The sequence below is a fragment of the Peromyscus californicus genome, unplaced genomic scaffold (genome assembly GCF_007827085.1).
Source record: "Peromyscus californicus insignis strain IS unplaced genomic scaffold, ASM782708v3 Scaffold_17__1_contigs__length_78620276, whole genome shotgun sequence".
Taxonomy (NCBI): Eukaryota; Metazoa; Chordata; class Mammalia; order Rodentia; family Cricetidae; genus Peromyscus; species Peromyscus californicus.
The window spans coordinates 11200709-11227663 of NW_026294469.1; the positions used below are offsets into that span (position 1 = coordinate 11200709).

At 43.6% G+C, this 26955-nt stretch overlaps 1 protein-coding gene across 1 annotated transcript; it reads left to right on the plus strand.

The window, feature by feature from the left end:
* Positions 1-1194: 1194 nt before the first annotated feature.
* Positions 1195-25878, plus strand: Mep1b (meprin A subunit beta). Its single transcript, XM_052741422.1, has 16 exons — positions 1195-1257; positions 3741-3759; positions 4335-4385; positions 5050-5090; positions 7817-7895; positions 10674-10791; positions 12539-12717; positions 13706-13924; positions 14554-14706; positions 15977-16192; positions 18669-19106; positions 20834-21013; positions 21906-21927; positions 22009-22119; positions 23460-23661; positions 25791-25878. Exons 1-16 carry the CDS (start codon positions 1195-1197, stop codon positions 25803-25805), a joined length of 2106 nt encoding a protein of 701 aa, XP_052597382.1. The 3' UTR covers positions 25806-25878.
* The last annotated feature ends 1077 nt before the right edge of the window (positions 25879-26955 follow it).

Genomic DNA, 26955 nt, shown 5'->3' on the forward strand with positions numbered 1-26955 from the left:
AAAAGGGCAATGAAGCCGGGCGGTGGTGGCGCACGCCTTTAATCCCAGCACTCAGGAGGCAGAACCAGGCGGATCTCTGTGAGTTCGAGGCCAGCCTGGTCTACAGAGTGAGATCCAGGACAGGCACCAAAACTACACAGAGAAACCCTGTCTCTAACCCCTCCCTCCAAAAAAAGAAGAAAAGGGCAATGAAAAAAATAAAAAATAATACTTCAAAATTATTATTCTGCATCAGGCAGATGAAACCCTGAGTTAGTATGTTGTCTCCAAGGAGTAGAAGTTATTCCAGGAAGAAAAGAAACTATAAGAAAGACTTGAGAGAGGGGTTAGAAACATTTTATTAGAAATCACTGGGCATAGCTCTTCTTTCAGCCTACCTCCCATCTGAGTTTTTCTTTGAGAATCTTCAGGAGTGAGACACTTCACTGTTTTGCTATTCCAGATCTGAATACTTAATATGTCCATTTCTAGATATGTCAACAGATCCTAGAATTTAATAAGCTGTAGACTGACAATAAAATTTTATTAAATCAATGACTAGTAAGAGTCAGTGGACAGAACTGGCTACATCAAAGCAGCAGAGGCTACTGGATGGAAGGCACTTCATAAATGTTCATTATTTGAACAAAGATATGTACTTTGGTATATGTGTTTATTTATTTTCATATATTCCAGGCTGGCCTCAAACTCACTATGTAGCCAAGATGAGCTTGAACTTAAGATCCCCCTGCCTTTACCTGTGGTTTCAGGTGTGCACCATCATGCCTAGTTCATATGGGGGTGGGGATTGAACCCTGTGCCTCATGCATGCCAGATAAGCACTCTACCAACTCACCCACACCTCCAACCTAGCGTGTGTGTGTGTGTGTGTGTGTGTGTGTGTGTGTGTGTGTGTGTGTGTGTATAGGTTTCTTTTTGATCAAGTGGTATTTAGCAATGTTTGGGATCAGTATGTATACATTAGAGAATACATTTCAGTGACAGGTTTTAGCAATTCAACGCTGGCACAGTAAAGAGGCATGTTAGTGAGCCTGGACTTTCTCTCCCTGATTGGGAGTTACTACAGCAACAAGATGACTTGGGAGATGGATCATTAACATTAGGATCAAAGGCCAGAAGTTATGATGTTTGGCTTTTAAAAGTCAGCTCTGCCATGAGTGTCACAGCTTGCACCTTTCAGCTGGAAGCCACAGTATGGATGCCTGGCATCGGCCTTGGTTCCTGCTTTTTGCCACATTTCTCCTGGTTTCTGGCTTGGTAAGAAAACAATCAGAAAAATTGGGGCCTGTTGATATCCATCATTGAGTGATAACCATTTGCTCATGTTTTGTCTTATGTATTTCAAAATGTTCACCTTAAATGAGCATTTCTTTCTGGTGGCCAGCGGCCGGCAGGATATTGAGCATAAGAAGTCTCTCTGCCAGAGAGGTCCAGAGATTGTGACAGAAAACTAATTTTTCCTTTCAGTTTCACTGTTGTGTGACAGGTTTTCTTTGGATAAGAGAGAATGCGGGTTTTGAAAGCCATTTTTATTACCGAGTGACATACTGACTGCTATCAGAGTAACCTGGCCTGGGTGAAGACTGACAGACATCAGAGGAAATGTCCACATTTACAAAGCTTAACGATATTGGGGTGTCTCTTCTGCATCTTCATCAATCTAGACCAATCTGCCGGCAGTGATGGGCAGTTTGTACCCCAAGCTAATTCAAGGTCTTATACAAGATTTCTAGTGGCCAAAGAAACTCTTTAATTGGAACTTAAAATACGTTATATTGAGCTGATGGTGTACAGATAGGAACTAGAGAAATACAGATGTGAGGTGCTGTTTCACCATGTTTAACTGTGGCTCAGAGCAGCTAGCTACTCGTAAATCTCTGTCTGCATGTGTGCCAGGATCATCTGTGAAGGTGTGCTGTGTGATTCCTGTATGAGAAAACTAGGGTGCTTGCTGTCAAAACGATGGGAGCCATCTGACCAGACTGTCTCCGTATCTTGTCAAACATTTCAGAGTATTCTTTATTTCAGCTGTTAGCTTGTATCTGAAGGCAATTGTACTTCACACTTGTGTGACTCAACATTACATTTTTACAGCCTGTTTTTGCATGGTACCATATGACTCATGATATTCATCCGAATCAAGTGGTTACGATGTCACACAGATCATTTAAGACCCAGCGCGGTGAACTAAATTGACTTAAGTTAGGGAACCCAGCACAATCCACACAGACTGTCTACCAGTTCTGCCGACTTCTGCCTTGATTAAGATTAAGGGATAACTGACTAAGAAACTTCTCAGAGGGCCTGGGGGAGATAGCCTTCGGTAAAGTGCTAGCCATTGCAGCCAAGAGGACTTGAGTCTGACTCCTCAAACACATCTAAAAAACCAAGTGTGATGGCATGTGCTTGTAATGCCGGTCCTGCGGGGACAGAGACACAGGGCTTCTCAAGGCTGGTTGCTCAGCCATCCCAGCCTAATTGGTGAGCCCTGGGTCCTAGTGAGACTCTGTGTCAAAAATAAGGTAGATGGCTCCTGAGGAATGACTCCTGTGGTTGATTTCTGGCCTCTATAAGCATCGCCCCCCCACCACATGCACCTGTGTATAACCTACCCCCAAAATAAATTTCTGATGTTGATTTCATTTTTTATTTACTCATTGGGTAAGTAACTCAGTAATGTGTTTGCCATCCATTTGAAAATGTATGTATTTTAGCCAGATGGTAGTGGAGTACACCTTTAATCCCAGCATTTGGGAGGTAGAAGCAAGTGGATCTCTGAGTTCGAGGCCACCTGGATCTATAGGACAGCAAAGGCTACACAGAGAGAACTTGTCTCAAAAACAAACAAACAAACAAAAAAAAAAACAAAAAAGGAAAAGAGAAATGTATATATATATTTTTAAAAATCACAAAATCTACTCATAGGTACTTTGCTTAGATATTTGGTATTGTTTTTTTGAGTGTAGAGTCCTGGGAGTGACATGAAAGGCAACATGATTTTACTGAGGTATTGGGCAAAGTTATTAATTAGGAATAAATTTTTAGCTTTTCCAAGCATTGCCCCATGAGTCTTGTAGGAGATTGTATGTAAATTGAGTACTTACATGAGGGCTGGGGTGTTGTGCTTTGCCTCCTTTTCAGGCTTTGAAACTGATTTTTTTTTTTTTGTCTCTACCTTTAAACTCATTGAACAGCAAGGTTCAGTTTCTATATGAAGTAAGAATAATCTGTCTGGTTAAAATGTCGTGCAAACTCCACTTACTTGTCTGGGATATGTGGAAGAAAACAGTATATCATATTAATAAAAAGAGCCGTCTGATTGTGAATTAGATAGAACCACTATGGTTCATGCTTGCTACCCCAGTACTTGGGAGGCCGAGGCAGGAGGATTGTAGCAAGTTCCAGGTTAGACATGGGCTACAATGTGAGTTCTAGCTTGACTACAGAGAAACCCTGTGTCCAAAAATAAAAACAAAACTGGGGCCAGTGAGGTGGATCAGCAGGTGCCTCAGCTCTGGTCACCAAGCTTGATGATCTGAGTTCAGTCCTAGGACAGAGAGAGAACGGACTACCACAAGTTCTCCTGTCCATCACACACGGACATCATATAAATGAATGAATGAATGAATGAATGAATGAATGAATGGATGGATGAATGAAAAACCCTTTAAAATTATTATCAAAAGAATCTAAAATTGGAACAAAAACGCCATAATATGTTTTTTGTGTTTGTTTCCCAGCCGGCTCCAGGAGAGTTTGGTGAGTCCATTTTGAGTTCTGCTCTAGACTGTAGTGCAAGGGAGTTCTGTGGTGAGTCAAAGGAACAGAGGCACTGAGGGTGTATTGACGCCGAGCGGAAGGAAGGCGAGCGGAAGGACTGCAGCAGTGACAGGAACTTTGATCAGACACTGGCTGCTTTCGTTCACCAGGGACCATCTCAGGACCCATCTGCCCATCTGAAAAATGAAAATACAAGAAAGGCTGATATAGTGGCTTTCTGGGTTGAGCAATTTTAGACATTCATTTCCCATTTAGGCATTTAGTCCCACCTTCCAAGCTATGTTCACTGACATACAGAGTGACCAATGTCTTATTCCTAAAGCCATCTGACACTCAAGGGATGTGGAGAGGACAGAGCACACATCTGAACGTCCTCTGTCTAGTCCCCAATCTGGCTCACAGGAGGCTCTCAATCAATTCGGGTTCCAATCAATTAATCAATTCAAGTTAAATATGAATCTGAGGCAACAACTTGTTTCCTTCTGATCGTTTTATTAATGAGATTCTTTTTCCTCTCATGAACATAATGTTCAATGTGTTTTTTGTTATTTCAGTCAAAGATATAGATGAGGGACTTGATCGAGACATATTCGATATCAATGAAGGTTTGTGGATTTTTCTTCATTCTTTTTTATAACCATATTTTAAATATTTTTATTATTTTGTGTGTCTGTGTGTGGGTGTGAGACACACTACATGTGTGGAAGTCAGAGGACACATGAAGGAGTGAGTTCTCTTTTCCCACCATATGGGTTCCCGGGGTCAAACTCAGGTTGTCAAGGCTTGGTGGCAGGTGCCTTTTACTGCCTGAGTTATCTTACAGGGCCCCTCTTAATTTGTTTTATTATTATGTTTTACTTATATGTGATGATGGCATACATTATGGGGTTTTCATGCATGTATATAAAGTATTTGATCATATTCATCCAATTGCCCTCTCTACCCCCCTCCGATCTCCACCCTCTTCTCTACTGGTCCCATTTCTACTTTCATATTTCGTTTTTCCTCTTGTGGAGTGATGAGTGCCGTTAGAGATACTTACTAAAGCCTGGGTGAGGGGTCGTTTACAAGAGCATGGGCAATTTAACAATGGCCGTATACCGCTGAAGAAAGTGTCTCTCCCACTCTAAGCAACTATTAAACTACCTATAGATCCTTGGGGATGGACCTTGTGAGACCCTCTCCCTTTGGAATTTTCAAAACACCATCATTTATGTAGTGTGGGAACCCAATGTAATAAAATATGAATTATCTTAATTATTCTCTTAGATTTGGGACTGGACCTTTTTGAAGGAGACATCAAGCTCGAGGTGAGTTGCAATGATGCTTGCATGATGAATCGTGAGGGTCAACTGTGAGTGGCTGAGGATGAATGGGCACGGGCTGCTTGTTGAGACTCTGTTTCTGAAGGTGCAGCAGCCAGTGGCACTTATTCAGTTAACATGATGTCCTGAAAGGACTCATATCTATATCTTCATCTTCCACCACTCAAGTTTCTGTGTGGTGAAGGCCACTATCACCTTAACACATGTGTGGTGCTCTGATTGATTTTCATGATTGCAGTAATAAGGAGAATTTTCATTTAAAAAGAGAGCTTCACTGGTTTAGTCTAGTTGAAGTGAAAAAAAAAAACTCCAATCTTTTTATCATAAGAAATAATAATGGGGCAGTGGTGGTGCATGCCTTTAATCCCAGCACTCGGGAGGCACAGGCAGGCAGATCTCTGTGAGTTCGAGGCCAGCCTGGTCTCCAAAGTGAGTTCCAGGAAAGGCGCAAAGCTACACAGAGAAACCTTGTCTTGAAAAAAAACAAAAAACAAAAAAACAACCCCAAAAAAGAAATAACAATGTAATAATAATGTTATTATTATTATTATTATTTTACTCCTCCCCCACATCAGCTATAAATAGTGATGCCAAGGAAGGGTTCTCTCAAACCAGTTCCAAGAGTGCTGATCCTCACCTAGCTGTCATGACACACAGATGAACACATGTGTAGAAATGTATATGTAGATTAAGAGGGTTTAAAACTTCAGTATCTTGCTGGACATGGTGTCCTGTCACACACTTTTAATCCCAGCACTTGGGAGGCAGAGGCAGGTGGATCTCTGAGTTTAAGGCCAGCCTGGTCTACATGTTAAGTTCTGGGACAGCCAGAGCTACACAGTGAGGTCCTGTCTCAAAACAAAACAGACAAACAAACAAACAAAAGTTCAGTGCCTTAGGCACTTTAAAAAGAAAATCAAGGTATGATTTTTCATTTACCAGATTTTTAAAAATTTAAGAACTTAATATCCCTATGTAGGTGTTAGAATTAAACAGAGATACTCAATAATGTGTTTGTAATTCTTATGTTGGAGAAGTTTATGTAAACTTAAAAAATAGAGAAATTGACAAAATCATTCATAATTTAAGACATGTACACCCTTGGACATAGACATTATCCAGTAGAGCTTTTTGATTTGCAAAATTCCACAGTTTCCCCAACACACTTCAACCACTCCCTTGTACCCTACACATCAGAGGCTCACCTCTGAAACCCTCCTTAAAGAAGCAGAGCTGTGAGCTTGGCCTGGTGCTCTGCTAGGTGCCTGAAGCAGGAGAGTCACAGGTTCAAAGCCTGCCTGGGCTATAGAGGAAGAGCCAAGCTCAAGACAAAAATTCAGAGAGAAGCTGGGGATACAGTGTAATGATGAGGCTCTTGCTGGGTTTGATCCCAATAGCACAAGAAGAAAGGGGGCAGAAGAGGAAGAGGAGAAGGGAGGGAAGGTAGAGGAAGAGAAAAAAGAAGGAAGAGAAGAGGGAAAGAGAGAGAGAGAGAGGATGGGGAGGAACCCGGAGGGATGAAGGAAGGAGGAAGAGGGTGAAGGAGTCTGGGGTGGGGGAAGGAGAGAGAAAAGGAGGGGTAAAGAGGGAGGATGAGGAGAAGCAGGGAGGCAGGGAGACGATAAGAGAGTAGGAAGGGGGGAAGAGGGAAACGGGGAGGGAGTTGCCATCGAAGGCTTTCTCCTGGTCCTGGACCCTCTGCTCTCTCTGCTTCTCCATCTCACCCCAGCCAGGGCTTCACACACCTCCTCGGTCCCAAGGACTGCCAGTGGGTGACTCCAGTCCTGCCTTGGCCTAGGCCCAGGTTCCATTTGTACGCTGCATGTGAATGTCTCCAAGACGCTACAAATCTAAGGTGTCCTCTGACCCTCCCCACTAGAGCCCTCCCCTAGAGCCTTCCTCTCCAGCTGCCCATCATTCCTTCATTTATTTCCTCTCAAGGAAATGCATAAAAACTTCAGGAGTCACCTTTGCGTCTAATCCATCCCCACCCTCTTCCAGCCCATTAGGAAGGAAACACAATATTTGAAACAGAAGGACAAATTAGAAGGCTATTGGAACATACAGGGAACCAAATGGCAGGGCTTGAATTATGATTTGGTTTTGTTATTACTTTCCTTCTGTATGTATGTATGTATGTATGTATGTATGTATGTATGTATGTATGTATGTATTTATCTCTCTCTCTCTCTCTCTCTCTCTCTCTCTGTGTGTGTGTGTGTGTGTGTGTGTGTGTGTGTGTGTGTGTGTGTGTGTGTCTGCATGAGTTTATGTGTACCACATGCATGCAGTTGCCCATGGAAGCCAGAAGAGGTAACTGTATCCTCTAGAGTTACAGGCAGCCATGAGCTGCTGATGTGGGTGCTGGGACCTGAACTTAGATCATCTTAAGTGGCAGCAAGCAGTCTTAACTCTGGAGGTATCAACAGCCTATTCTTATGTGTTTTTAATATCTAAACATCTACCAGTATTTATAGTGTAGTTTCCAGCAGTCTTTTATTTAGTATCATTTCTTCTTTAGCTTCATGTTAATTATAAAAATTAGTTATTTCTCTCTGTAAACTTTATTAAATTATGGTCAAAATCCAAACACATGCCCCATTGGTGTGAGCTAGCAAGAAGAACTGTAAACTCCACATATTTCCAGATTGATTGTTGATTAGCTTTGTCTAGTTCATTAAACTGGTCCTTTTCACATTTATTTTTGACAGGAACAAGGGAAGAATTCCATCATTGGAGACAACTATAGATGGCCACATACCATTCCATATGTTCTAGAAGATAGCTTGGGTTAGTACACACTTTGGAGCATCCACAGCTACTGTGTGTTCCTGAGATGATATATTAACCTCTACCAGAATGGCCTTGTGTGGAGTGAAGGCTTTTTGTTGTTGTTTCTCTGTGTGGCTATGCACATTTACTTTAAAAAAAAGCAAAATGAAGAATTAAAAGATCTTAAATAATTCAATCTGAATATATGTTGGGTTTTGACTAACATAAGATCAACTCAGTCAACCTTTATGGAGAGCTTGCTTTGTGTGGGATGCTAAGGACATAAAGAATAGGGAGGCACTCTTGGTTTTAGTAAGGTTTGGTCTAGATTTTACTGCTACTTTTAATTCATATTCTCTTCCTCTCTTTCTCCCCTCTCCCTCCCTGTCTCTCCCTCCCTCTTTCTCTTTCTCTCTCTTCCCCTCCCTTTCTCTCCACCCCCTCTCTGTGTGTCTGTGGATGTGAGTGTAGTGTCTGTGGGAGTCAGAGAAGAGCACTGGATCCCTGGAGCTGGAGTCACAGTCAGTTGTGAGCCACCTGACATGCACTGGGAACTCAAGTTGGGTCCTCTGGAAGAGTAGCACATGCTCTTGACCACTAAACCATCTCTCCAGCCCCAAGAGTCTGTATTTTAAAATTTCCTCGTGTTTAGGTATTTATTTATTCCTTGCAGAGCTGATGATAGAATCCAGGGCCTTGGGCATGCTAGCAGATGGAATACCACTGACCACTCCCAGACCATAAAGGATTTTTAAAAAGATTCATTTTTATTACTTTTAGTTATGTGTATGTGTGCATGTTTGGTGAGTGAATACCACATGTGTGCAGTGTGGGCAGAGGAGACATTGAATCCCCTGGAGCTGTTTGGAGCCATTGTGTAGGTTCCAGGAACCAAATTCCAGTCCTCTAGAAGAACAGTACAAGAGCTTAATCACTGAGCCACCTCCTCAGCCCTAAACCCAGAGCAGGGTGTAGATATGAGTAAAAACAACAAACTAACCAATCAAACAAACTTACAGGAAATGACGTTGCTTTGCCAAGATTTTATTTTGCCAAGTCCAGACAGTAACAAGAGTCCGCTATCTTTTTTCTTTTCAGGAAACAAATAATTCCTAGTTTAGTATTATGTTATTAAAAAGTCAGAAGAGGGTTGGGGAGATGGTAAATATGAGGATGGAATTCAGATCTTCAGAACCCATATAAATGCTGGCTGTGTGTGGGAGCCAGCTGTAATTTTATCCTCCTCGGAGAGAAAGAACCCTAGAGCAAGCTGGCTGTGGAGATAGCCATGATTGAGAGAGCTTCTCTTAATGACTAAGGTGGAAGAGCCATGGAGGGTGAGCTCTGATATCATCCTCAGACTCCATATGCTGTGCAGACATGTGTATGTGCACGCATACAAGTGCAACTCACATGCACACAAGCATGCACACACACATGCCACATGCACACACACGTGTGTGTGCACACACACACACACACACACAAAGGAAAAGGGTGGAGATAGTCAAAAGAATCTAATACAAAACTAAAAAAAGCTCTTCAAGTAGAAGAAATTTAGTTATGAGCTGGGTGTAGTGGTGCACACCTGTAACACCAGCAGTCCTCTGGAAGGAAAGGCAGATGATCCTGAGCCTGAGGCCTGACCAGGGAGAGAGAGAGAGAGAGACAGAGAGAGAGACAGAGAGAGAGAGACAGAGACAGAGAGAGACAGAGACAGAGAGAGACAGAGAGAGAGACAGAGAGACAGAGAGACAGAGACAGAGAGACAGAGAGAGACAGAGAGAAGCAGAGACAGACACACAGAGAGACAGAGACACAGAGATACGGGGACAGACACAGACAGCAAGGCAGACAGAGAGAGATGACAGAGAGACACAGAGAATACAAACCAGCCTGACTCAGCTGGGAAGAGCTCATTTCCCGTGGACTGGTCAAGCAGTGCCTCTGTCAAGCATCCATTCGAAAAATGCCCTTTGGGAGAAATACGAAAAACAATGTCTCCTTAAGAATCAGGTATTTCTTGGGCTGGGATGTAGGTCATGGTAGAGTGGTTGTCTGGCATGCACGCAGCCCTGGCACATCACACACATCAGGGCAATCCACAGATGACTGACTTTTAGTGAGTGACCAAGAAGAAGGTGTTGAGTGAGGGGATGGCCAAGGATGCAGCTCAGCCTTGGGGAAGAACTGTTTTGAAAACACGATAGGTTAAGAATTCAGCTTAGACTCTCCAGTTCAAATAAATAGATTTTTTTTATATCATTGTAATTATGGTGTTCTAAAATTTTCTGCTTCTTTAATTTACTGTATTGCATCTTTCATGTGGTAGTTTTTAAATTGCATTATTCATTTATTGTGTGAATGTGCATGTACTACAGTGTGCACACAGAGTCAGAGGACCGCTCCACATGTAGGTCCAAGGAACTGCACCACTGGGTGCTGAGATCCTGGGATTTTCAGGAACTTCCTTCATCCTTGAGATGACAAGGATTACCCACACGAGCCAGGTCAAGCTTTCTACAAACGACCCAAAGGTAGCTAAGGCCTGTAGTAGTAAAGACACATGGTAAATGGACAGATTAACTTGGTAGAGGTCTCTACAGTTTGTGGTACTTTTATACATATTCTGCCTGGTTCTCAGAAGGATGAAAATTCTCCTCTGTAAGCTTTACTAACAGACCCCATTTACATCAAGCTCTAAGACAGTCATGTGGTGGCCATGGCATCCTGCCTTATTTTAAGGATGTATTAGGTTCAAAAAAGAGATCTCAATGCACTTTTGTTTTCTGTCAGACATGAATGCTAAAGGAGTCATTCTCAATGCCTTCGAGCGCTACCGCCTTAAAACATGCATTGACTTCAAGCCGTGGTCAGGAGAAGCTAACTATATATCAGTGTTCAAGGAGAGTGGGTAAGTTCCGGGGTTGTCTGGTAAGGTTCTGAGGAGACTACTGTTCCCCAGGGCATTATACCACCGCAGCCATGGTTCAAGGTCTGGACCCTTGGGTGGGGCCACCACTTCCTTTGCTATCTGTACAAAGTACCTTTAGACCTGGTTTCTCTGGCCATAAAATAATGTTTTCACAGTAGTAGAGGGCCTGCCTAGTATGTGTAAGTCCCTGGGCTAGGGCCATAGTATTATGACACGGGAAGAGTGAGAAGGAACAAGGAGGAGGAGGAGGAGGAAGGGAGAGGAGAAAAAGGAAGGAATGAAGGGAGGCAGGCAGAAAGGGAGGGTGCATAAAGCATCTGGTCTACACCCAGAAGATTCCAAAACCAATGGATGCTCTGAGCAAAATCCAGCCCTAATAAACATGAACCCAACTGTTTATTACTTATAAACTAAAACATTTGTACAAAGAAGTAGTGGAGAAAGAAACTTTTCTTAGGAGCTATAGTGAAAGTACCGTAAGGAAAAGATGAAAGATAAATTTTAAGCACAAATAAGCAAAGACTAAACCTTGTACCTTTTGCATAATGAGTTAACTAGAAACTACCTAAGAGAACTTTAGCTAGGGAGAGAGGGAGGGAGAGAGGGAGGGTGAGAGGGAGGGAGGAAGGAAGGAAGGGAGGAAGGAAGGAAGGGAGGAAGGGAGAAAGGGGCAGCCAACCTTGTGCTGGAGAGATGTCTCAGCTGCTGAAATCCTTGCTGGGTAAACATGAAGACCACCTGGGTTCAGATCCCCAGCACCATGTGAGAGAAAAACTGAGTGAGACCGCTTTTCACTCAGGGAGGTAGGGGCAGATTCCTGTAGTTCACTGGCCAGCCAGTCTAACCAAATTGCTGAGATCATTCACACTCTGTGAGAGACCCTGTCTCAAAAGGTAAGGTGCAGGGCCACTGGGGAAGACACTTTTCTGGCCTACAGCATAAACATGTATACACAGAGGTGCATACAGTAAAATGAATAAGATAATAGAAAATGTTTTCATACACACAACCAGACTACCAATGTCAACATATAGCAAGCGTAAATGGACGTGAATTCCATCTTGTTTACAACTGAATACTCTTTATTCTCCTTTCAAGTAAAATGTATTGTAGATTGTGTGTGAATTCATTTTAACTGAGAAAGTCTTATTGCTTGAAAGATGGCAGTGTCATTGACCTGAATACAGCGATTCTGAGTGATTGCTGTCCCTATAAAACAGGATAAATGGAAATTGAGGAGATAACCCAACTGTTGAAAGCACTAGCCGCTCTTGTAGAGAAACAGCGCTCTGTTCCCAGTGTCCACATTGGGTGGCTCACCTGTGATTCCAGTTCAAGTGGGTCCAGCTCCCTCTCCTGACTTCTGAGGCATCCAAACACATGTTTATATCCAGACAGACACACACAGAGAGAAACAATAAAATGACACCAAACAAAACAGCTTGTGGTGATGGACGTATCAACGCCCATTTAAAAAAGGTTGCAATTCCCCCGGATGAGCGTCGATGACTCGTCACTGTACGGTGCACGGTGCCAAGGTCAATTCCCTAAAAATGATCTGTTCTGCAAAAAATTTTTTTTTTATGCTGAGAGCAGTTCCACGTCCAGGCACAACAGGTAAGGTCAGATGCAGTTAAACAAGTGGATAAACAATGAGGCTTCTGTCTTGTGACCGCGGCATTTCTCACGCCAGTACCCCGCCCCTGATCTGCAAACTCCCCATCAGGTGCTGGTCTTCAGTGGGAAACAGGCACGTTGGGAAGCAACAGCTGTCCATCGGGGACAACTGTGACAGAATAGCGACGGTTCAACACGAGTTCCTCCATGCCCTGGGATTCTGGCATGAGCAGTCACGCGCTGACCGGGATGACTATGTCACTATAGTTTGGGACAGGATTCTGTCAGGTATGTTTCTCCTATAGCCAGAATTACAGGTCAAATTTCTGAGCAGGTTTGCATCGGTACCAGCCTGGTAATGGGTGCCTGTACTTTGATACACTTCATTATGTCTGCAAATTCAGCTGATATCAAGTTGCAATCAGTTGTCCAATAGCAGGATGCTAAGCAGTCCGGTGTCTTCTCTAAATGCGTTCAATTTAATGTTTTAAAGTGATTGTCTTCAGAGCTTGTGATGGTTAAAAAAATAACCTTTTAAATTTATAGTTATAACTATATATATTTATGGGCAACAAGGTGATATTTTGCTATGTGCACATTAATAAAACAGCACATTTATCTATCACCTCATTTAAAATAAACTCGGTCAGCCTGCCTGTCACCTCATGCAGCATTTGTGTGTGTGTGTGTGTGTGTGTGTGTGTGTGTGTGTGTGTGTGTGAAGGCACTTTGTTGATAAGACACTAACTTATTTAGAATTTTATAATATATAATACACTATCATGAACTATAGTCAACGCGATTTAAATGCATGTACAGGAATCCCAGTAACCTTTGAGTCCTCAACTATGCCCATATTTTCTAGTGACTCTTGTCCATGTTATCAGTGCAGGGTCCCATTTTAGCATACTCCCTAAAGTCCCGCTTTTCACCCCATCTGCTGTGAGCGTGTTAAACCTTCACTGTTGCTGGCCGGCAACTCTCAATGTTTCCACGGTTTTTTGTAGAACCTCCCTTTCCATTGGCAGTCAGTAGAACCTTAGACTTTTGGCTGGACTGGAAGTGCCGATGTGTTAGTTTGATTGTTTCTATCACAGTTGTGCATGGGACCAGGTTCAAAGACAGGAGTATCTGAACACAAGACACTCGGTAGATAATATGTACAAAGTTCACTCTATTACACTTTGTATTCTTCAGTTAACATGTCTAAGTGTTTAATAAGAGGAGCTTAATTTTTATAAGCATAAAACAATTAAAGTTTTTAAAATACATGCAGGCAGAGAACACAATTTCAACATCTACGATGACAGTGTGTCGGATTCCCTGAACGTTCCCTACGACTACACCTCGGTAATGCACTACAGTAAAACAGCTTTCCAGAACGGGACAGAGCCCACCATCGTCACAAGGATCTCGGACTTTGAAGATGTGATTGGCCAAAGAATGGACTTCAGTGACTATGACCTGTTGAAGCTGAACCGGCTGTACAACTGTTGTATGTGATGGGTGCCTTGGAATGACCTGTATTGCCCTCTGCCTTGATGGAAAAAGGGATGTCCTGGACACCTTTGGGTTTTCTGAGATTATGAAGTTTGATTTAAAAAAACAACACAGCACCCAGGTTCCAATCTGCTACCTGTTTTCAGCACTTTTCTCCTTACAAAGTGTGCCTGCCTTGAGACTTAGAAAAGCAATTGAGTCCTTGCAGAAACGTGCCCCGTGCAGATTTTTGAAGGTTTTACTATTTCCAAAGCAGACTGTTTCTATATTCAAGTCTCTTTTAAGTTATAATGGAATGTGCAGTTGTACTGTAAGTGAGTCCAATAACCTTTGCTGTGGTGTTTAAGGCTTGACTAACAGGAGGAATTTCCACAAATTCCACAAATGACTCAGGTTTCCACAAATAGATGAGAAAAAAAGAGTTGGTGTGAACTGTGTATTCACACTCACAAAACTGAGTTCATATTGGGCTTGAGAAGTGTCTTCCGGCCAGTCGGTCCCACAGCCAGCTAGCTGTTCTCTTTGGAGTGACGTTCCTCACAGTCCTGTGATCAGCTCAGGTTTTACACTTACGTTATCATGTTGTATGACTGCTCACATCCTTTCCCTTCCTTGCTTTCGTAGCTTCTTCCTTGAGTTTTATGGACTCCTGCGACTTTGAGTTGGACAATATCTGTGGCATGATCCAAAGTTCAGGGGATAGTGCTGACTGGCAGCGGGTTTCACAGGTCCTCGGGGGCCCAGAGAACGATCACTCCAATATGGGCCAGTGCAAAGGTAACAGGTTTTATGATCAGTGGCTCTAGCCTTCTTGTTCAGTCTGATAGACTGGTGTTTCATCTCTCTTTTCTCTCAGAATTGTTATTGGTTTTAAAATAATCATTTTTATTATTTCAAATTATGTGTATGTGTGTGGGGTGGGGGGTATGGACATGTGAGTGCAGGCACCCTTGGGTGGAGGGTATGCACATGTGAGTGCAACATCCCTTAGAGGCCAGAGGCGTTAGATCCTCTGGAGTAACAAGCAGTTGTGAGCTGCCTGACATGGGTGCTGGGAATGGAACTCCAGTCCTTTGCAAGAGTCTTAGGTGCTCTTAACCACTGAGCAATCTCTCCATCTTCTCTATCAGAATTATTAATGATAGCCCATTCAGTTTTCCCAAAGCAATGAGATTTATCCATATTAAAGGAGTGCCATTTCTTCGCTTTTATTCACTCAGGATGTTTTTCATTCTACAAATCACAGCTTGGTTCTGTGGGGACTCCATCAGTATGTATACAGAGCAGGACAGGAAGGAACCTCTTGGAAGGACTATTATTTAAGGGACTCTATTGTCTTTTCTAGCACTTCATAGAATGTAGGAGACTCAGGAGCATTGCTAGGCTGTGAGTTACTCAGTTCTAGAATCATAGTTAGATATAATTATGTATTCCAGGCACCAAAATATCTACAACGAAGACAGGAAACTCCAGCTTAGGTGTTTTCAACTTCTTCCTGTTTTGGGAAGATGTAATAAGAGAAAGGGTGCCTAACTATGTCTCAGTCATGAACTCCCTCATTGTAGAACTATCTTAATGCCCAGAACAGTACCAGGCTCGGTTTGTTTTCTGTTGGTATAACTGAGTACCCAAGACTGGGTACTTTATTTTTTAAAATATCATTTTCTTATGGTTTTGGACACTGACACTTGGAAGTTTAAGAGTGGGGTACCTGGTGTCTGCTTGTCAGCTGTAGAGGGACATTCTGCTGCATCATAGGGCAAGGGCCACGACATGATCACATAGACCATTCTGCCCGCTCATGTCTCTTCTAATAAAGCCACAAATACTCAGGTGAGGGCCCCACACTCACGACTTCATGTTATCCTAGTCCCCTACGTTTGGAACTAAGTCCCACTAGGTTCCAAATGTCCTCAATGTATGAATCTGAAAGTTCTTTCCAGTGCACGAACTTTGGGGCCACAGTGGTGGGAACTAAACACTGAAGAAAGTCGCCGTGTGCTCAGAGCTCTGTGGTCTCTCTGTTCTGCGTCTGTGCCCTGAACAGATTCTGGCTTCTTCATGCATTTCAACACCAGCTCTGGAAATGCGGGGGCCACAGCCATGCTGGAGAGCAGAATACTGTACCCCAAGAGAGGGTTCCAGTGCTTGGAATTTTATCTCTACAACAGTGGAGGTGAAAGTGACCACGTGAAAATCTACACCCGGGAGTACACTGCAGCCCATCCAGAAGGTGTTCTGACCCTTCGGAGAGAAATAAACGGTACAGTAGCCACGCTCTTGCGGTTTGGATGCAGGTGAGGCATTCTCCTCAGTTAATGCGGCAGCTTGCAGCAGAGCAGGAGCTGGTGACACATGACTTTCAAACAGAACTTGATCTGTCTTATCTGGTAAGGAAGTTAAAAGGAGGGTCCTTTATGTGATACTTCCTTAGAAGACATACCTGGTTTCTGGAGCTGTGGATTTCAGTTTTATTGTTCAGTAATAAAAATACTCTGTGAACTATGGGCGTCATGGGGAGGGTTGATAGCTAAAAGAAACTAAACTATGGAATGGATAAAGGAAGGACTGGCCTCAGGGAGGACTGGGCTTGGCCCCAAAACACTGCTGGGACCTCTCATTTTATCTCACTGTGACCTGGTCTTACCAAAGTGCTCTTCAAGTGGGAAAAGGACTCTACCTACCTTAGCTTAGCTTAAGAAGTAAATCCCTGCCGGGCAGTGGTGGCGCACGCCTTTAATCCCAGCACTCAGGAGGCAGAGCCAGGTGGATCTCTGTGAGTTCGAGGCCAGCCTGGTCTACAGAGTGAGATCCAGGAAAGGCGCAAAGCTACACAGAGAAACCCTGTCTCGAAAAACCAAAAAAAAAAAAAAAAAAAAAAAAAAAAGTAAATCCCCATGAAGGTGTCTGCTATAATATGAAGTAAATGTCATGGTGGGAGCTATTTCTGTGGGGAGGGGGTGTCCACATTTCACATCATCCAGGTATTAGAGATGGGGGGGAGGTAACTGACCTTGTATTAAAGCAGATGGGGAAGGAAGGGATGTGGGCCGCTGTGTCGGTTACTGTCCTCAGTGTGAGGACAGAATACCGAACAAAAGCAAGTTAAGGAAGGATTTACTTTGGACCACTGTTTGAGGGCACGGTCCACCATGGCTGGGGAGGCATGGCAGCCAGAGTGTGAGGCAGCTGGTCACACTCCATCTGTAGCCAGGAAGTATCAAGACCAATGGCAGTGGTGGTCAGCTCATTTTCTTCTTTTGGTGCAGTCCAGGACCCTAGCCCGTGCAGTGGCGCTGTCCACATTTAGGAATATCTTTTCATTTCAATTGGCCTAATCTAGAAAATCTCTCACAGCATCTGGTCTCCATGGTAGTTCTAAATCCCATCAGGTTAACATTCATGATTGACTACCATTGGCAGACAGACTACTCTTTCTTGTTTTACACATTGACCCCTTAATTTAATGAACAAAACCAAACACACTATCAAGTGGGTCCACACTGCCCTAGATATCACAGCACCCCCATTCTTGAAAGCCTTGGAAATAGAGGTGCTGCTTGTGTTTGTGACCACCCATGCATAGGGAGGTTTTTAATTTCAGAAAAAAAATCTGCATGCATTGCACATATATATTCTATATTAAAATTATATATCTTACTCTTGTTAGTATGTATTATGCATTAATATGTATATTAAAGCAAATATTAAAACATGTATATGCCATTGTCTGGGTTTGGGATGGAGATCTGTCCCATGAACAATCTGTGGGTCTATCACAGAAAGACAGTAACACAGGATTCCCAGGAACCTGCTTATGATCCCTTCTGGACTTCATGGGAGGGAAGGACCATAATGAAGCCAAACCTTCAAATGGAAGGTTTTTGTTCAGTCTGTAATCTACCCACAGACAGTAGCATTTTCTGTAATCTGAATGTTTATAATTTATTTCCAGGTAATTTCAATTCTCATTAAGTGCTGATATAGTCAGGTTTCCAGCCAGTGTTAACTGACAGTTTGACATAATTTTCAGCCCTGCTGTCCTGGGGGCTCGTGAGGACGTTTGGCATTCTGTTTCTCACTGGAGTAGGGGGTATGGTAGTTTGACTTCCCAGCTTCCCTCTTTCCAAAGGCACCGTACGACTGGGAGAGAGATTCCTCCTCTAATTTCCAGCTTAAATGAGCTGGAAAAGTCTCCCATATGCAGTGAGCTAGACATGCAGGAAGGAAGGAGGTGGATGGTTGGAAATGGGGGTTACTGCTGTTGGGGAAGTGCTTAGAACCCTGAGTCACTAGGAGTGAATGGGATGTGCTTTCCTGGGTTTGCAGATTCCTGTTTAATACTGCTAAAATTGGTCTGAAATTTAAGCATCCCAGCTACGTTAGACATACATAAAGAAGTCTTTGTGTGAGTATCAGCAAATCACAGGTGTTAATATTGCTCAACTGTTAACCAACATGGAATGCCAGGAAGCTCGTAAGCAGAATGTAGCACTCAGAGATTGGGTGCTTACCCATCTCTGAGAAAGGGTGAGCTATCTGAGAAGCAGGTGTGTAAACATTAACTATCCCAAGGGACAGTCTAAGCTCAGCAATGCCCTGGGATAAAGAAGTAAGAAAACTGTTCTCCACATCTGTAAGAATCAGTGGCTCAAGGGCAATCATTGCCTTTGAAGGATAGATCTCTAACACTGGAATTCATGGTTGTCATCACCCTTGAACACTGACTCTCTCTGCAGAAATACCTACTGGGAGCTGGCAACTTTACTACGTAACATTGCAAGTGACTGAAAAGTTCCGAGTGGCATTTGAAGGGCTGAAAGGCCCTGGTTCATCATCGGGTGGTCTGTCGATCGATGACATCAATCTCTCGGAAACCAGGTGTCCTCATCACATCTGGCATATACAGAATTTCACACAGCTTCTCGGCAGCCAGAATGTATACAGCCCTCCGTTTTATTCTCCCGAAGGCTACGCTTATCAGATTTACTTGAATCTGAATTCCTTGACCAATGTAGGGATTTATTTCCACCTGATCTCTGGTGCCAATGATGATCAATTACAGTGGCCGTGTCCTTGGCAACAAGCCACAATGACACTCTTGGATCAAAATCCTGACATCCGACAGCGTATGTCCAACCAGCGGAGTATAACTACAGACCCAACGATGACTGACGGTTTGTAGCTTGTTATTTTCCTCATGGCTAGGGACATGATTATTGTTCAAGGAGGTAATTTGGGTGATTTGGGAGTGAGAGATTGCACAGTTGGTTACTTAGGGAATGTTCAGCCTTGAAGTGAAGACACTCAGCTTCAGTGGAAGACACAGTCCCCACGCAGAAGGCTATTAGGAATGTCAGCAAGGACCCAGACATTGGGAATTAATCATCCCTGAATTCTAGGTATTGGCTAAGGAGTGTTGGCTTTAGAGGCTGGCATGCTTGGGTTCATATCCAAGATTTGCTTCTCATTAGATATATGATCCTGAAGAAAAACCTTCTTGAAGCTGCCCCACTGTCCTTGGCTGTTAAACCAAGGCAGGAACAATAATCCCATAGATTTGTTAAGAGAATTAGGAGAGGTCGATATGGAAGACTGTGGGGAGGGAGAGTCCCTCTAATGTTGAGTTTCTATTGCCCATGCTGCCTTGGTCAGACTGCTGGCATTGTGGGAAACAATCAGCTCTTGAGATGAGGGCTTCCAGTCAGAACAGAGATGCTGGGACATTGGTGGTAACAGCATGGAAGAGGATGGTGACATCTTATTAATGCATCTTAGAGGATTTACTGATGGTGACAGCATTCCAAGTCTGAAAAAGAATCATCACCCAGGGAGCCATGATCACACTTGGAATTTCAATAATCTTTTGTCCCTAGAAACTGACTAGAGGGAAAAATAGAATTATAGGAAGCTGAATATCACCAAAGGAATTTTATAAATGGCAAGGAGGGACCAAAGTGACATAGGAAAAACAGTGGCCGAATCTGATGGAGAAAAAACCGTAACAGAAACTGGAGGGTTTAAACACCCAGAATATTTCATTCTTTTCCAACATGTTCCTCTGGGTGACACTGAAATGCCGCTAAGTTCAGTTTATGAGATAAATTTTTCTTTGTTCGTATTGAAAACTCTCAGCGACTCACTGCCTTAACTCAGTTAAAAGGACCGATTGCGCCGGGCGGTGGTGGCACACGCCTTTAATCCCAGCACTCGGGAGGCAGAGGCAGGTGGATCTCTGTGAGTTCGAGGCCAGCCTGGTCTCCAAAGCGAGTTCCAGGAAAGGCGCAAAGCTACACAGAGAAACCCTGTCTCGAAAAAAACCAAAAAAAAAAAAAAAAAAAAAAAAAAAAAGGACCGATTGCAACTCAGAGGGCTGGTGAGGCTTGATCCCACCAGACAGGAGGGTTTTGTAACAGGCACTATAAATAGGGGTGACATCCCCACCTGGTAGCTCTCCACTCATTGTCTAGAGCAGCAATTCTCAGTCGGTGGGTCTCAACCCTTTCGGGGGTTGAAAGACCCTTTCACAGGGGTGGTTGCCTAAGACCATCAGAAAACACAGATATTTACATTATGATTCAAAAAGTAGCAAAATTACAGTTATGAAGTAGCACTGAAAATAATTTTATGGTTAACATGACGCACTGTATTAAAGGGTTGCAGCATTAGGAGGGTTGAGAACCACCAGTCTAGAGTTTGTCCTCATTGGCAAGCAATCTCACTTCCTGTAGGGCAGTGTGAATGAGCAAGCTCCAGTGACTTGCCTAGGAATACATCATAGGTCAGTAGCATCAATTAACTCTCTTCAGCTTCATCCTAATTCTGTCTCACTGCCTGCTCTTTCCTACCACTGAAAGCTATGATGATGCTAAACACAGCCCATTAATATAAATTGCTCTTTCAGATAATGGAAGCTATTTTTGGGACAGGCCTTCCAAGGTGGGAGTGGTGGCTTCTTTCCCTAATGGAACTCAGTTTAGCAGAGGCAGAGGCTATGGAACCAGTGCCTTCATAACCCATGAAAGGATGAAGAGCAGGGAGTTCATCAAAGGAGACGATGTTTACATCCTACTGACTGTTGAAGGTATGGGAAAAATAGCTTATATGTGAGCTCGCTCCTTGTTGTGGCGATCGGCTTTTCGCTGTGTTCTTCTGGGTTTTGTTTTTAGATATGTTATAGGATGTGGGAGGAACTGGATACACACGGGAATCTTTTTGTATGAATGATTAGAAATGTGAAAATCGTTTAATTCGAAACATCGAAAGTGCCAGAGTTAAACATTTATTTACTATATTAGGGAGCAACAGTGGAAATCTTTAGGCTGGAAATCTCTGTTTTCTTACTTCCTCACACAGGAAACACACAACTCTGGCAGGAGATTAATGAGTGTGCCCATCAGAGCTCCAGCTGCCAGTCAAGCCTGGTGATTGTCACCCAGCTCCCTCCTTGGGGTGTGTGTGTGTGTGTGTGTGTGTGTGTGTGTGTGTAAGTGGGTATGTGTGTATGTGTAAGTGTGTATGTGTGTGTATGTGTATGTATATGTGTGTGTGTGTGTGTGTGTGTGTGTGTGTGTGTGTGTGTGTGTGTGTAAACCAGTGGACAACTCTGACTGCCTTAGGCACCACCGCCTTGTTTTTTGAGACGATCTCACTTTTACCTGGCAGGCTGCCTGGCTGGTCTCGGAGCCCATTATCTGCCTGTCTCCATCTCTTCAGTGCCGAGACCACAAGCATGCACACCTCACAGGGCTTTTTTTTTTTTTTAAACATGGGTTCTGGAGAGTGAAGTCAAGTTCTCAGCCAATAGCCACCTCTCCACCTCTGCCTGATTCTTATTTGACTGCCCGTGAATGGTGCTGGATCATGCACCAAGACTGCACACTTTTGTCACAAGCCTGAACTCTGAGTCTTATGTGTGTACAATGACAAGCAATGCAAAAGCTGATTCCCACCATGCTCTCTCCTTCCTTCTGCAGACATATCTTACCTCAACTCTACATCGAATGTCCCAGACCTGGTCCCTACATCGAATGTCCCAGACCTGGACCCTACATCGAATGTCCCAGACCTGGTCCCTACATCGAATGTCCCAGACCCGGTCCCCACCTCAACCATCTACAATGCCTGCTCAGAGGTTGAGTGTCAGAACGGTGGCATCTGCACTGTCCACGAAGGCAGAGCTGAGTGCAAGTGAGGGCTCGCTTGGGAGGTCCTGCCGTCTCGCTGTCTCATTGGCTACCTCTTGTCCTGCTGGGAGTTAGATGCTGATAATCCACATGGACGACATTGGTCAATGTCTTAGTTAGGGTTCTCTATTGCTGTGAGCAAACACCATAACCAAAAGCAAGCTGGGAAGGAAGGGTTTATCTGGCTTACACTTCCACATTGTAGTTCATCATTGAATGAAGTCAGGACAGGAACTCAAACAGGGCAGGATCCTGGAGGCAGGAGCTGATGCAGAGGCCATGGAGGGGTGTTGCTTACTGGCTTGCTCCTCATGGCTTGCTCAGCCTGCTTTCTTATAGAACCCAGGATCACCACCCCAGGGGTGGCACCACCCAAAATGGACTGGACCTCCAACATCAATCACCAATAAGGAAAATATGCTATAGGTTTGACTGCAGTCCAATCTTATGGAGGCATTTTCTTAATTGAGGTTCACTCCTCTTGGATAACTTTAGCTTATGTCAAGCTGACATAAAACTATACAGCACGCCGGGCGGTGGTGGCGCACACCTTTAATCCCAGCACTCGGGAGGCAGAGGCAGGCGGATCTCTGTGAGTTCGAGGCCAGCCTGGTCTCCAAAGCGAGTTCCAGGAAAGGCGCAAAACTACACAGAGAAACCCTGTCTCAAAAAAAAAAAACCAAAAAAAAAAAACTATACAGCACAGTTACTCTTTTGAACTCCATCCGGGGCTTTGGCTAGCCACCATAACAATTTGTGAAGAAATAATGCACTCCTGTCTAATTGCCTGAATTACATATCTTATAATATTACATATCTTATTATATCACATATCTTATAATATTACATATCTTATATTAATCTTATTATATTATATATCTTATAATATTACATATCTTATATTATATATCTTATTATATTACATATCTTATAATATTACATATCTTATTATATTACATATCTTATATATTACATACCTTATTAAATCCTCCCAGCAGTCCTGTCCTTGACTCTGCCAGTCCCTATTTTCTAGATGAAGATGCTGAAGTGCTGAGTCCTTAGCAAAGATGTGGCGCTCACAATGGTGGAGCAGATCCCCTCAGTTGGCCTTCTCCTCACCCCCCCAGCTGCTGTCTCAGTATCTGATTAGCTATAATGCTGACCTTTGTCAACTGGTGCTAGTTTCATAGCTTCAGGCAGTGCAGGGTCAAATAGTTATATCCATCAGCAACTATCAGTGGTCAAATGCGCTGTAGGTAACCAGGCCCTTTCATGATGAAGGTGTTCACAGTTGAGCGTCACCCGTAAACAATCCCATAAATGTCACCATCTCTCTCCACGTAGGTGTCCCGCAGGAGAAGACTGGTGGTACATGGGGCAACGGTGTGAGAAGAGAGGATCCACCCACGACACCATTGTCATTGCCGTTTCCTCCACCGTCACCGTGTTTGCCGTGATGCTGATCATCACAATTGTCAGCGTCTATTGCACCCGGAGGAAATATCGCAAGAAGGCTAGTTCAAATCCAGCCCTGGATGCACAAAACGTAAGTCAAGTGTAGTGTTTGGTCATTCAAACCCTATGGCTGGAAGCACATGCAGAAGGGCCAGGAACTTTTACAGATGTCTTCGTCTTTGACCTTTTTGTGTCTTGAGCTAAGTTAACTGATTTGAGACTATTTTACTCCCATTTTTCACCGCTGTAAATCAGTGAGTCTGAACTTGGGGTCCGTAGAGGCTTCTTGGAGGGGCCTCATTATACTCTGGGAGTTATATCTGGTTGTTCATGCTTTTCTGGTGTGACCCACATAGCTGAACCACATAGCTGACTTTCCCAGCAAAGGAGACACAGCTTATCAGTGTCTTTGTTCTGAGGGTCTTGGGGTTCAGGAAGAGGGTGGAAGTATGTTTGGGGAAGCATTTCCCTTAAAAAAAAAAAAGGCTCCGGTGAATTCTGGCTTTTTCTGCAGTAACTATCTCCAAGGCAATTTTCTCTTTTTCATTTGAAAGGTTTAAAGTTTTGCCTCAGATGAAACTTCTAAATGACAACAGATGTTTGAAACATCACCAGATCCAAACATGAGTCCCTAGACAGTATGTTCTGAGGTGCATATTTGGGTGAAGGCAGTTTACTGGGGAGTGTTTTGGGGACCACCTGTGATAGAGTGAGGGAAGCCGGACTGGGGAGGGGTGAGGCTGGGCCTTGGTGCAGGTGCATCTGTGCTTGAGCTGTCCTCCAAGGAGCACAGGGACTGGGACAGACTCCCTACCTATGTTTTACCTGGAAGGAAAGGGGCCAAGCCTTTGTAATCATCAAATGAAGGGCCAGCGCATGAGGGCAGACGTAAGGCATGACATAAAATTGTCTAGATAATGGTCTTTGAGGGAGGACATTTCTTGAATGAAAGCTGGCAGGGTTGAGCACATGCTTGGGATTCACTAGAGACCCCAGGGTTAGAGAGCAGGGTGGCACAGACCAACACCCAGTCTTACAGAAGAGCTCAAAGCAGAAGGTATCACGGCTGAACATTGGAGCGGGAACCTGAGTCTTGCAGTTCTGTTTAAGTCAGACTGAAGTGTCTGGAAGATGGCTAGTGAGATGAATGGAAAAAGAGCTCAGAATAAAAACATTTTGATGAGCTAAAGCAAAAATGTATTTTCTTAAGAAGAACTAGTACTTATGACATACTGTGTTTGAAGAGTTTAAGTGGAGAGCTTAGTACCTAGACATAATGTATACAACTCTCTTTCAATGTGTATCTAATCATCCAGCAATAGATTCCATCATGTATTTAAAATGGACATCAGCTGGGCATGGTGGCACACACCTTTAATCTCAGCACTTGGAAGGCAGAAGCAGGAGGGTCTGGTTTATATAGTAGTTCCAGGACTATATAGAGATCTTTGCCTCTTCAAAATACCATCCCCCAAAAAGTAAATGAAATGTATACAAGTTGATTTTCTTTTGAAAAGCTTTTTTTTTTTTAGTTAAATAACAGTGATAGAGCAGGCAATGTGGGACCTTGATGGGCTCCTTGTCTGAAGCTGTGTCTGTGGGTCAGGCCTCCACAGTTAGGAAGGATGGACCGGACACGACTGGACAGTGCAAGAGAGATTGTGAGGTCTCTAACTGAGTCAGTACACATCAGAATTAATGACAGAAACATGATAAAAACAAAGAGATGATGCTAAGTCAATAGAAGGGGAACACTACCAGCATACCAGGGACATGGCAGGGATTTTGAGTGGACACATATGCCGCCATGATGTCCCAGGGGACACGGCCGGGATACTGAGTGGATACACACACCGCCACGATGTCACCACAGCACTGCTCTGAGTCCTTCAATACATTGCCAGGTGTGAGGAGTCCACTACATTTTCTTCCATCTTTGCATTCCTTCCGTGTGTTCAGCAATAGCGGGTCTTGCAGATCAGGGTAGATCTTAAACTGGGGTGCTCACCCTTCTGAGGCCAGCATGAGCACTCACCACGCTTTCCGTCTGAAAAACTCATTCCACAAAGGCCAGAGCAGGCACTGCATACCAGCCGGGAAGGATCCCAGGAGACCGTGGTGGGGGTGTCACTTGAGACCTGGACTGTTGCACGGTGGCCCACTGAAGTGGCGGCTTTTGTATTTAGGAGCCAGGTCATCAACTGTTCTCTCTTCTTTCAGCAACATGCTTTTTGAGTATTAACTCTACCAGACGGTCAGCAAGTGGGACGGAAAGGACTCTTCGTCATGGAAGAACATTTCAGCCAAGCCGTATGACATTCACAGCATTCCAAATCAGACCATCTCTGTAAATAGCTGGATGTATAATAAACCATTATTTTGGTAAAAGTCAAATTGGTGGTCCCCCTCCCTCCCTCGCTTCTCTCAGCAGCTCAGGCCTCCCCAGGTTCACAATCTTGTCAGTAAAAGGCAGGAAACAGAGACGGCTTTCCAAGTTATTCTCTTCAGGAGCAAAATGTTGGACCTCACAGCAATGACCCAGAATCACCACAGAAAATACACTGAGGGCGTGACCCTGGGCCAGAGTTTCAGCTGTTTCAGTGTTTTCTGGTCCCAAAGTAGGGAAGGACAGTGGGATGCGTTTCCAGGCTTCTCTCACATCTTCTTCCTAACTGGTTCCTTCCTTGTGTTCTCCTGTAGTCTCTGGGGTATTTGAGCCTGCCTTAATCTAAAACTGAAGTCATCAGGAAAACCTGTAACTCAAAATTTGGAGATAGAGGAAGTTCAGGGGCTTTTACATTTTTAAGCATTACTAAGGACTGTTAAAACTGTGAATTGTGAGAGAAAAACCAATCCCATAATTTTGAGCCAAATTTGAAGCAAGCTTTAATTAAATATTGGCCAGGATAATGGACTCTGGCCAGGTCCATCTCTGGGTTCCCAGAAAATGGCCACAAGTCACATTTTGCGAAGTCTTCAAAAGGCAAAAAAAAAAAAAAAAAAAAAAAAAAAAAAAAAAAAAAAGGCAGAACCACCATATTTTCCTTCGGGTCCAATCAAGGTCAAGCATGTATCCTGCCATACTTCTTGCCTGTGTACCTCCTGCCTACATCCAATCTGGGGAAGCATACATCTTGACATATTTCTTGCTGATGTACCTCTCATCCACCTATCATCAAATACATCCAGTGCCATTGAATCAAACAAATTTGTTTAGGGAAGTTAAAACATATGGCTTGCTATCTCCTATAAACAACAGCCTCCAACATTTCAGGAAGTATCCATCCTTGGGCAAGGTGCTTGCAGGTGACCGTTGGGATAATTGTTTTCGTACATTGTGTAAAGATGTGTCTCTGTCCTTCCTCACCTGCCTAAGGCACCTTCT